General features: G+C 43.2%; 2 protein-coding genes across 5 annotated transcripts in view; one reads left to right on the plus strand and one right to left on the minus strand.

Moving 5' to 3' along the window:
* LOC142292100 (cell division cycle-associated protein 7-like) overlaps positions 1 to 12,679 on the plus strand; it is a 179,172-nt gene that overhangs the window by 53,861 nt on the left and 112,632 nt on the right. For all 3 annotated transcript variants that reach the window (XM_075337212.1, XM_075337211.1, XM_075337213.1), the window contains exon 3: positions 9,383 to 9,493. In XM_075337212.1, coding sequence (XP_075193327.1) covers positions 9,383 to 9,493 — 111 coding nt within the window. The remainder of the gene's footprint in view (positions 1 to 9,382; positions 9,494 to 12,679) is intronic.
* Positions 1 to 12,679, minus strand: part of AMHR2 (anti-Mullerian hormone receptor type 2) — an 84,173-nt gene that overhangs the window by 24,711 nt on the left and 46,783 nt on the right. The window contains exons 4-6 of one of the 2 annotated variants that reach the window (XM_075337209.1): positions 3,319 to 3,390; positions 3,087 to 3,208; positions 240 to 476 (exon numbers count right to left, since the gene is read on the minus strand). In XM_075337209.1, the coding sequence (XP_075193324.1) occupies positions 240 to 476; positions 3,087 to 3,208; positions 3,319 to 3,390 (431 nt within the window). The remainder of the gene's footprint in view (positions 1 to 239; positions 477 to 3,086; positions 3,209 to 3,318; positions 3,391 to 12,679) is intronic. The other variant, XM_075337210.1, reaches the window with a different exon arrangement.

Consider the following 12,679-nt stretch of genomic DNA (forward strand, 5'->3'; position numbering starts at 1 on the left):
TAATTAACCCGATGTGTGCTGCAGGAGAGCAAGGAGCCAGCGCTAAGCGCGGCTCCCTGCTCTCTGAACATGTAGCACAGCGACCTTATGATCGCTGCTTCTGCTGTGTTTGACAGCTAAGCAGCGATCATAACAGCGACTTACAAGGTCGCTGTTACGTCACCGAAAATGGTGACGTAACAGCGACGTCGTTGTCGCTGTCGTTTAGTGTGACACCAGCTTAAGACTTGAACACTTACTTGAGGATAATGTTGAAAGACTAGAAGCCGATGATGCTCTAATAACCCTTCATTACCAGACCCAGCTGCTAGGAGGCAAACAATGTTCTCATGCTGTAGAGGGGTCAGAAGGTTCAGTATTCTCCATTCTTGGCTGTAAAGCTTCTTCTTTGGTGGTGGGAAACATTTTATGATAACACCCTTACCATACAGATTACCAAGCCACAGATTTGCGGCCAAACTATCTTCTCGAAGCACCTGGAACATAGATAGCAGTATTTAAAATTGATATCAGCATTAATAAAATATATTTATCTGATTTTAGGATCTTTTGATACTATTGCCTAATAAGTATACAGTATAGAAATATGAGCTCATATTGTTGGACCCAATAAAGAGGCTTTAAGGCATTTTTTCAAAGCATACATTGATGAACTCTCAATATCAGATTGGTGATGGTCCAATACCACCGACAAGCTCATCTGCATAGTAGCCATCATGAATGGCTACTAAACAGTGTACAGAGATTATATGCTCCAGCAAATTGGGTTTTTTTTGTAAGATGATTGAGTTGCAGAACATTACCCCATGTAAACAGGGGATTCGCTGCCAATAACATCATACTGTAAGGTACAGCACTATCATATTAAAAATTGTTGTTTCCCACCACTTGTAAACACGGTTGGTAAATGAGCATCAAAAAACCTGTATATCAGGGGTCCTCACCCTGTGGCTCAAGAGGCATATATGGCTCGTGGGTCTTTAATGTGTGGTTTGCGACTGTCTGCCTAGCTTTGTGCATAAGTATCAGGTCTATCAAACAGCTATGAAGAGCAGGTCTCGATATGGTGACTTTTGCGAGTAGCCCCACATAGAAGGGCAGATCTGAACGGGAATTAGGTAGGAACCCCTGGATCTTGATTGCTGCCTGATTTTTGTGTAAAACCTTTGGCTGTCAATATACCAGTAATGGGGGCTCTGGGTGTCACTACTGTGAGGAGGGCTGGAGCTGGATGTGGCTTGTGACCCTCTGTCAGAGCTGAATGTGGCTTTCAAGGTTAGAACCGTTGGGGATCACCGCTGTATATAGATCAGCGTTTATTAATGGTTCATTGATGGTCCAAAATTTGCATGTTTAAATGCATCATTACTCTGCTCTATGCTGAGCACTGTGTTGGGGTGTCCATTTCCAGAGTGGAGGTAAGATAGAGTACCCCGGGCGGTATCGTGGCTCAGTGGTTAGCACTGCAGCCTTGCAGCGCTGGGGTCCTGGGTTCAAATCCCACCAAGGACACCATCTGCAAGGAGTTTGTATGTTCTCCCCGGGTTTGCGTGGGTTTCCTCCGGGTTCTCCGGTTTCCTCCCACACTTCAAAGACATATAGATAGGGACTTTAGATTGTGAGCACCAATGGGGACAGTGTTCCTGATATATGTAAAGCACTGCGGAATATGTTAGCGCTATATAAAAATAAAGATTTGATTTTTTGGGTTTTTTTGAGTACCAAGTGGCTGCATCTGCTCCTTACAGTGAATGGCAACATTAGTGGTTTTGTCTGATTCCCATTTTTGCGGTCTCAGGGGAAAAATTTTCTCCTTGCGGAGACTGACAAACCAATCTGGCTGTCAGTGATGAGGAGTTTAAGGGGCACTTTGCACACTACGACATCGCAGGTGCGATGTCGGTGGGGTTCAATTTGAAAGTGACGCACATCCGGCGTCGCAGGCGATATCATAGTGTGTAAAGCATTTTTGATACGATTAACGAGCGCAAAATCGTCGTAATCGTATCATCGGTGTAGCGTCGATCATTTCCATAATTTGGAAATGACTGATGTTACGATGTTGTTCCTCGTTCCAGCAGCAGCAGCACACATCGCTGTGTGTGAAGATTCAGGAGCGAGGAACATCTCCTACCTGCGTCCTGCGGCTCACGCCAGCTATGCGGAAGGAAGGAGGTGGACGGGATGTTTACGTCCCGCTCATCTCCGCCCCTCTGCTTCTATTGGCCGCCTGCCGTGTGACGTCGCTATGACGCCGCACGACCCGCCCCCTTAATAAGGAGGCGGGTCGCCGACCAGAGCGACGTCGCAGGGCAGGTGAGTGCATGTGAAGCTGGCGTAGCGATAATGTTCGCTACGCCAGCTATCACCATGATATCGCAGCTGCGACGGGGGCGGGGACTATCGCGCTCGGCATCACAAGCATTGGCTTGCGATGTCGAAGTGTGCAAAGTGCCCCTAAGGGTATGTGCACACGGGAGCTCGCACCTGCGGATATATCCGCAGGTACGTCCGCAGGTTTCCCGCAGCAGATCCTCAGAATCCGCAGCTATTAATTGCTGTAACTTTACTTGCCTGTATTTAAAAAAATATACTTCGAATCTGACAACTAAAGGTATGTATAGACTCAGCATGATAGCGCCAGTATAGCACTGGCTTTAAGGCCATGGAAAATTGATCTGTTAAATAACCATCTGTTTTTTTCTTTCATTTGACAAGGATCCATTTTTTGCTTACTGGATCCGCGTCAAATGGAAGAAAACATATGGCTATTTAAAGGGAATCTGTCAGTAGGTTTTTGCTATGTAATCTGAGGGCAGCATGAGATAGGGTTTAAGACACAGAATTCAACATAGCCTACGTTGGGTCAGATTGAGTAAATCAAGGGCATGAAAGTGCAGTTTAAAATGTATACATGGACTCCCAACTATTTTTCTAGGATGGAAAAAAAAGAGACCATGTATGCACTTTTTAATAAATCCCTGATGTTTCACAATGATAACAACTTGCTTAATTGTGCCTGAATCGGAGGCTATGTGCCATACTGGACTAAGCGAGTGTCACTGCCATGTCAACAAACAGCAAACCTGCAGTAGCGCGAGTCCCTCCACTGGCCGTGTTGGAGGGCAGCTACTCTCTTGTAGAAGTATCTCCTGGTCTTCCAGCAAGCTCTCCCCTCTGTCCAGGAGACAGTGATGTGTTTTCCTCACTACAGAGAAGAAATTAATTACAATAAATGAAGAAAAAAATAATTTCTCAATATACTGACATTGTGTCTATCGATACTTTTCGCAACAAAAGATTATTAATTCTTCTTACCTATGATGAAACCCAAAATGCTCAATAGCAAAAAGATGGTTACGATAGCCACCAGTACAGCCACATGGTTCCCTGAAAACCACACATGGTTCATTAGTATAAAATTACACTTATGCATTAGAAGTTCCTTACAGGTAAAAATCAGTAAGTAGCAGCTTTCAGTATTGGGTTGTGGTTACAGCCGCCGCTCACTGTATATTGAGCTGTGACTGAAGCTGCTCCGGCCATGCCTTTATGAATAAAGGCCTGAGGCTGCCGTGGTGAATAAAGTTAATTTCTTCCCGATAGCCGAGCTTTGAATGTGGAGGCTTCACATCTTAGAACGCTATTAACCTGCAGATTAACTCTTCATTTGCAAGTTAATAGCATTTAAGGACCTGACAAGTTCCCTTTAAAGTAAGGAAAGCCCACAATAGTTACGAAAATAACTTGAAACTGTCAAAAGTAAATTTAAAATGTACTGAATATATATTATATATATTTAAATAGACTAATGAAAATGTCTTGGACAATTATGAGGTTATTCTTTTTGGCAAATTCCACTCTCACTTTTTTATCATTTGCTTTCAACAGTGGTTTCTTCTCTGTCGTCTTCCACAAAGTCCAGTGATGAATAGTGTGATCTGACACTGATGTACCTTGACCTTGGAGTTCGCCTTTAATCTCTTTGGGAGTTGTTCTGGACTCTTTAGTTACCATTCATATTATCTGTCTTTTCAGTTTGTTATCAGTTTTCCTCTTGCAGCCACGGTCAGAGAGGTTGGCTACAGTCCCATAGACCTTAAACTGCTGAATAGTATGTGCAACCGTCGTAACATGTCAAGCTGCTTGGAGATGGACTTATAGCCTGTACCTTTAATATATCTGTATTTCATTTTCTTTCTAATCTCCTGAAACTATTCTCTCCATAGCTTTATTTGGTCCATGTTCAGTTTAGTAGACACCAAGATACCAAACAGCACAGTGACTACTTTTCACCTTTCAAATATGCAGAATGACCAATTACAGGTTTCTACAGTAGATACCTGTGATGCCGATAACAGAACACACCTTAGTTTAGCATGTCCCTAAGGTCAAATTATTTTCAATATTTTTTGTCCAGGTAATTTTCATTATGTTTTTTTTCTGTTGAACACAATTTAAAAGCAATGTCTGATTTCATATTTTGACATTCAGTAAATTTAAATAGAAAATTATGTTTGTTTTTTTTTCAAGTTACTTCAATGATTGTTGCAGATTTTTCTTAGTTTAATAGTAGGGTATAAATCATTTTGTTCACATCTATCTATCCATCTATCTATCTATCTATCTAATCTATTCCATCCATGGCAATTTTCGTTTTTTGCGTTTTCGTTTTTTACTCCCCTTCTTCCAAGAGCCAGAACGTTTTTATTTTTCTGGCAATGAGGGCTTGTGTTTTGTGGGACGAGTTGTACTTTTGAATTTTTACCTTACAGTATACTGGACAACATAAAACAATCCAAGTGCAGTGAAATTGAAAAGAAATGCAATTCAACGATTGCTTTTCTTTTTTTAATTTACCATTATTTTATTTTCAATGGAGCAAAAGGGGAGTGATTTCAACTTTTGTGTTTTTTGTTTTTTTTTCATTTTTAAAAAAAAAAATAATATTTTTTCACTTTGTATTGTATTTACTAGTCCCACATGAAACTGCAATTATCCAATCGCTTGTACTGTACAAAGCAGTGCATTAGCGCTGCTCTGTACAGCAAAAATGATGACTTCCTATGAATGCTGGCTCGCTGCCAGCATTCACAGGATGTTCGTCATGACAGACATAGGGATCATCAGCTGACCCCCTCTGTCATGACAACCCATCGGTGCCCCACAATCATGTCACGGAGCCGCCGATGGGAGTGGGAAAGGACGCGCTCCATGCTGGCACCTGTTATATCTCGCTGTCAAAGGTTGACAGCAGGATTTAATTGGTTAACAGCTGTGGGTGGATCGGAGAGTTAAAGGCACATGTTGTTGACTGATCACATCAGCTCACATGTGGAAAGAAAGATGAGGGCTCGACGTGTGAGCCCACTTCAAAGCAAGGGACATCATCATGACCTATGACATAAATATATCAGAGGTTGTAAAGGGGTTAAAAAAAGAAAGAGAAATGTTTTACCTCACAGAAAAAATCAGCTGTGATTCCTATACTCCATTACTTCCTTCCTTGGCCAGTAGATGTGGTATGTGCAAACCTTGCTGCTGCATAGTCAAACACGGCCATTACACAGTACATAGCAGGGGCACATTTATAAGATTATCTCAGCACAGGAATATTTTTTTACACATCCAATTGTGGAAATTATTATTATTCCAAGATCTATTGATTAAAATGTACTTTGTTTATGGGACAATACATATTTTATACCTGCTGCTCCCTTGAGTATTCCACTTTTTTCTTCTTTCTTTTTTTTTATTTGTAATACGCTTTTTCTGATATGGGTCTGTTTATTCGGTGCTAATATGGTCTTTACAAAGGGGCGTTGCTCACAGGATTCTTTTGGGCGTGTTCTTAGGCTGCTCTGCATTATTAGCCAGTAAGCAACGCCCCTTTGCAAAGGCCATAAAAATTTGCACCAAACCAAAAGAGGTCCGTCCTCTCTGGAATCGTATGGCAGATTTTGTAAAAAAAACCAAACAAACACAAAAACAGAATACTCAGGTGAGCATCGGTATAAAATAAGAACAAAAACTGGCCACTTTTGACCTGGTGATAGGTGCTCTTTAAATTCTTGATGACCAGTGTAAATTGAAAATATCATAACTTGAAACCATAACTTTGTGGAAAACTTTTGGTTGCAAAGCTCCTAAAACCTTTTCCCAACAGTAGTAAAAATAAAGATTAAAAGGATTGCTAGTATAAAAAATGGAGTCACAGCTGAAAATGTCTATGTGCACACGTGGCGTATTTGCATGCAGTTATGCTTCGTTCTGCACTGCAGCATAACTGCATGCGTCCTGCGTCCCCAGCACAATCTATGAAGATTGTGCATAATCCATGCGCACGTTGCTTTTTAGAACGCAGCGATTTCCATGCTGCCAAATCGCTGCGTTCTAAAAAGCAACATGTCACTTCTTTCGTGCGCTTTGGATGCAGCCCCCGCTCTGTCTATGGTGGGGCTGCATCCAGAGCGCATGAAATCGGCTTTTTCACTGCATTCATTACGCAGTGTTTCTGCAGCGATTTGAAGCGCACATGTGCTGTTCAAATCGCTGCAGAAATTTCTTCAGGGACAGAACGCAACGTGGGCACATAGCCTTAAAATAATCAAATAAACACCACCCTCCAAGTGTACTGCAGTGATGACACAGGGAGTCATTGACTTGTGCAGTCACAGTTAGTCCGGTTTCAGACATCCATGTTTAATCAGGTACCAGTCACACGTATGGTTATGGTCACACGTGTGTCATATTTGCGTCATACATGTGTCACGCATGTGTCACATGTGTGACATCCGTGTTTGCATACATGTGACACGTATCAGGTAAAACACTTGTCTCTGCAATAAAAATAGGTCCTATATTTACCTGTATCCAGCGGTGATGTCTTCTGCTCTGCTGCCTCCCGCTCCTGACCCCTGCTCATTATTTTCATTGATTATTCACTGCCCGAGGATTTGGAAGCCGATGAATCGCGGGGACAGCGCCGGACAGCACCGCCGGGGACATCGCCGGTGACAGTTGAGTATACAACAGTTTGTGCAGTGACATCCAGGGGGTCATCAGAAGTTCCCAATGAACTCTCATGAACCCCTGGAAGTCACCATCGTGACACTCGCTGTAGCGCAGTTGTCGCAGGGGTGTCATCAGGAGGTTATCAGAGTTCATTGAGAAATCCGATGACGTCCCTGCACAGACTGCTGGCAGGATACTCACCTGTCACTAGCGATGTCCTCAGCGATGCTGTCCTCGGCGGTGCTGTCTCCAGCGCTGTTACCGCAATGCCCTGCTCCCAGCTGCTCACTGCAGTGAATTATCAATGAAAATAATGAGTGGGGGTCAGGAGCGGGAGGCAGCATCGCTGGATACAGGTGAATATGGAAAATCTTTTTATTTAAAACCCCGTGTTTTCTCCGGTCCGTGTCACTGATGTCACACAGATCACATCAGTGTGCGGTCCTTGTGACACCCGTGCTGCCGGAGAAAAAACGGACACGTCTCCGTGTGAAATAGTGAGGCCACACGGTCTGTGTGAGTACACAATAGTGTAACATGGGTATGTGTGACATCCGTGTTAAAAAGGGATGTCACATGTACCTAAAACACAGACGTCTGAAACCGGCCTTACATGTAAACCGTGAAGCCAGTGCTTGACTACAGGAGTTACATGAAAGATGGTAAACTCATCATCACTGAATAACCGTTGGGCTCCACCTCTGTGGCAGAATGTGAGCAGTGGGGAATGTAATGTTTATTTTATTGTTTTAATTAAGGTACTATTTTGAAAAAAAAAATAAAAAAGCACCATCGAAATGATTTAATTCTTCATCAAATGTTGAAATTTTGCTAAAATCAAATATTTTTGACCAATCTAAAAATTCAATGTCCCAAAATGTTGGAGGCTTGTTCTATTTTTTTACTTTGTATTCAAAACAGAATGGAAAACCATTTCCTTTTCACAACTTTAGTACAAAGCTACCGTATTTTTCAGATTATAAGACGCAGTTTTCCTTCCCAAAAATTGGGAGGAAAATGAGGGGTGCGTCTCATAATCCAAATGCATCATACCGGGAGGTGGTGGATGGGGTTGCAGGAGGCAGGCACCACGCTGGAGCCTGCGGTGGACTGTGCTGGGGCCTGTGCGGTGGGCTGTGCTAGGGCCTGTGCGGGGGGTTGTGCTGGGGCCTGTGCGGGGGGCTGTGCTGGGGCCTGTGTGGGGGGCTGTGCTGGGGCCTGTGCTGGGGCCTGTGCTGGGGCCTGTGCGGGGGGCTGTGCTGGGGCCTGTGCGGGGGGCTGTGCTGGGGCCTGTGCAGGGGGCTGTGCTGGGGCCTGTGCGGGGGGCTGTGCTGAGGCCTGTGCTGGGGCCTGTGCAGTGGGCGATGAGGCAGGGGCATCCTGAAAAAGTTGGCAGTGTGGACTTCAAATAATGCACCCGGAGATGGTGCGTGCACAGATGGAGCTCTCGGCCCAAGTTCTCATCTGTGCATGCGCCGCCTCCAGCTCATTGATCTCCCAGCAGCGGACTTAAGGAAAATGGCACCCGGAGGTGGCGCGTGTGCAAATGAGATCTCAGCTTGTTATTGAGCAGACAGCTCAATCTGCGCAAGCGCCAACTCCAGGAGCCATTTCTTTGAAGCCAACACCTCTAGCAGTTTCTGAAAGTTGGCTTCCTCACAGCATCTGTAATATCTGCCACCCACACCGCTCGCAGCATCGATCTGCTCCACCACTGCTCCTGTTTCCTGTGACCCCTCTCCAGCACCGCTGCCATTAACCCCCCGGTAAGAAACCACCGGCTTGTAAGACGGACCCCTTTATTTTTTTTTACCTTTCTTTTTCCTTTAAATTTGGGGTGTATCTTATAATCTGGTGCGTCTTATTAACCGAAAAATACAGTAACTAGTACAGTATAAGTAAGGCACTATCTGTTTTACACTGGTAAAGAAGACAGGATGATGGGAATTTTATGTAGAGGGTGGACAACATGCTGGAAAATTAAAGACAGAAAGATAGTTGAGCTGCAAACCCTGCAAAAATAGGTTTGTGTCCAGGCGGGGGTATCATGGGGGTCTGGTCCGGATGGAAAAAACAGGGAAAGTGAACGACTTTACAAGAGAAGATTTCATCTGTGTTTGAATGGATTTATTTGTACTGTATTTATTAATGTGCATGCACAACATGATTACACTGCAGACTGCCAGAGTAATAGAAGTATGTGACCACTATGGGATGATATTTTATTGGTTGTATTAGTGTTTGCGGTACTTAGGATCTGTGATATTATTTGGCCTTTGTATAGTGGCATTTGTGTGACTGAATAACTCAGAACTATAGTAACAAGTATATATTATTATTATTATATATTATTTTTTGTAACCCTCAGCCTTGTGTAGCAGTACGCCACAGCAGTGGTAAAGCCAGTCATCAAAATTTGAAGAGGAAAAAAGCAAGCCAGCGCAGACCAAGGGGCAGAGGAACAAAGAGGCTGCTAAGCGTAAGTACCCGTGAGTCATGACTCGGTTTGGGCGTTCAATCCAGTGTTGATCTTTCACTGCACTTCCCTGCTGACTATATCTTTAAGTGGACTTGTGTTTAGGAGTTCCAGCCCTTCAGCTTAGGGGTTTATCCAATTGGCTATATACCAATTTAAAGGGAACCAATCACCAGGATTTTCGTATATAACCTAAAGCCAGTGCTATACTGGCACTATCAGGCTGATCTATACATACCTGTAGTGGTCAGCTCAGATATATAGGTTTTGAAATCCAAAAAAGTAAAGTTTATAAAATGAGCTGCTTGTTGAGTGACAGCAGCTGAGGAGCAGATAATATATTCATAGTTATCCCCTCCCTCTGTTAGAATTAGCATAAGTATTATACAAACAATTTACTTTGTCTCTTGCAGGACCTGTGTGAGGTCATACCCATGTCACCTGGTATCCAGCTTTATTGGCTAAGGTTATATAGGAAAATCCTGGTGATTGGTTCCCTTTAATTCAGGCAGTAAATTGGTTTGTTTTCCTCCCAGCAACTTTTCTACCCTATATGAACGTTTTTTTACTTTTCTAACTTCCTTCACACATTCCTCTCTAATTGTTGGCATTTGTTGTGGCTTCCCCTCTGGTCCATCATGAGGTTTGAGAAACTGCCCGACTGCTTTTTAGGGAGTCAGGTCCGAAGTGATGTTTTGAGTTTTCCGGCTAGAGTCCTTTTATTCTATATAGGGACCAGTTGGGTACTGGTACGGCATCTCCCTGTAGCAGGCCTTCACTTTTTCCATTACTCGTGTGTGAAATTGTTTACATTCAGAACATTATAGCAAGCCCATAGAGCGTTCTGGTGCATCAGCATGCACCCAGTGGACTTAGGCTACATTCACACTTCCGTTGTTTTAAATCCGTCAGGTCCGTCTTTGTGATGCAATACGCATCCTTAGTTTTTTAGATGTCAACTGACGCAATGGATGTGTTATTTCAATGGATTCCGTTCACAGGAATCCTGTGAAAAAACTGATCCGTCGCGTCCGTTACATCCATTGTGCGTACGTTTTTTGACGGATCCGTCGTGATCCATTTGTGTTTAGGACAGCCCAATGGGTGTGCCAAACATGCTGGGCATGCTTAGTAGAGCATGACGGAATCCAGAACTGGATTCTGTTGGGTTGACGGATTATGGCGGAATTAAGCACCAAAGACATCCATAACAGCTCTTGATGGATTGCGAAGGAAATCTGCGGAGTGCGTTTTTTTGCCGCTCCAAAAAACGTTACATTCAGCATTGCTCCCGCATGACTGTCAGTCAGTAAATGACTAATTCTTTACGCAGCAGATGCAATGCAAGGCTGTCAGTCACAAACCGTCGCTATTAGAAGTTTATGGGGATAAACGTATTCCTGCAAAATATTTTGCAGGATACCGTAATTCCTCAAGGCGACGGATTGTGACTGATGCAAAACAACAGAAGTGTGAATGTATCCTAATTGGCCACACTATTCTAAAGGCTGCTTTACACGCTGCAACATCGCTAGCGTTTGCTAGGGATGTCGAACGCGATAGCACCCACCCCCGTCGTCCGTGCGATATTTGGTGATCGCTGCCGTAGCGAACATTATCGCTATGGCAGCGTCACACGCACATACCTTCTCAGCAACGTCGCTGTGACCGCCGAACAATCCCTCCCTCAAGGGGCAGGTGCGTTCGGCGTCATAACGACGTCACTGCGGCTTCCCTAAGCGACCGCCCAATAGAAGCGGAGGGGCGGAGATGAGAGGGACATAACATCCCTCCCACCGCCTTCCTTCCTCATTGCTGGTAAACGCAGGTAAGGAGATGTTCGTCGTTCCTGCGGTATCACACATAGCTATGTGTGGTGCCGCAGGAACGATGAACAACATCGCTACTCACCAGACAACGATATTTGGTGTTTGGATGACCTCTCCAACACCAACGATTTCTACCACTTTTGCGATCTTTGTAGGTCACTCGTACGTGTCACACGCTGCGATGTCGCTAACGATGCCGGATGTGCGTCACAAACACCGTGACCTCAACGATAAATCGTTAGCGATGTTGCAGCGTGTAAAGAACTTTTTAGGCCTGCCATGGTTAATTAAGCACAATTCTGTAATTAATTGGGAGAGTCAAGAGATAAGCTCATGGGGTGACTCTTGCTTTTCTGGATGTCAGTAGAGATATTTGGTTTCCGTGAGGACTCGCCTTTCAAAATTAATTCAGGACTTCTGTGATGTTTTTTCTGATACTGATTGTGATGTTATTTCGCTGCATAGGTCATATGATTGAGCAATCGACTTCATACCAGGAGTTAAAATGCCTAAAACTTGGAGTAAAGACAAAATCCCTTTCGGCGCTTCCGGAGGATAAATGGATTATCAGTGCAAGTTTGCAACAACTTCAAGAACAAGAGTTTATTAAGGGTTCAATAAAAAACGGACAATTACGGACAACGCGTTTCAGCTAACAAAAGCCTTCATCAGGTGTAGTTTACATTGCTGGTATTAAGAAAATCTAATTTATAGACTGATCTGTCTATGTGTATGATGTAGGCGGGTATGAGGAACATGGGTGTGTACTTCCAATTAGATTAGCACTCAACCTCGAAGAGGTAAATGGTGGTTCTTGTGCTGAAATCCTTATATGGATCATGTGTAAGGGCAAGCAAATATTGCTGCTATGCATGAATGATACAATTTATGAATGAAAAAGAATAAAAATTCTAATTGTTAATAAGGAAAATTTTGGTGTTTAAAATATGCGGTGATATAAAACACATAATAAATTATTCAGATTAAAAACACAATTTTTCTTTTTTTCCTTCATCTCCTCCTTCCCTTCTCTTTCCTCTCTCTCCCTTTCCCCTTTTGCTCTCTCCCTTTCCTTCCTTTTTCCTTTAGAGAATAGTTTAAAATTCATGCACTTATATAAAAATCACTTCCAGATATATTGCATTTATAAATAAGAGACAAAGAAAAAAAAAAAAAAAAAAAAAAAAAATACATATACATTTAGACATTCTCTATCACATCGTTCAAACCATCTGGGTATAAGGTTTTCAGCTTAAAAATCCAATAGGACTCCTTCCTATTTAATTTTTTAAAACTGTCACTATCGTCCTCTGCAATTCTTTCTACAGGGGTCACTTTTATATCAAAATTTTTTTGATGT

This window comes from Anomaloglossus baeobatrachus, chromosome 2 (assembly GCF_048569485.1).
Source record: "Anomaloglossus baeobatrachus isolate aAnoBae1 chromosome 2, aAnoBae1.hap1, whole genome shotgun sequence".
Taxonomy (NCBI): Eukaryota; Metazoa; Chordata; class Amphibia; order Anura; family Aromobatidae; genus Anomaloglossus; species Anomaloglossus baeobatrachus.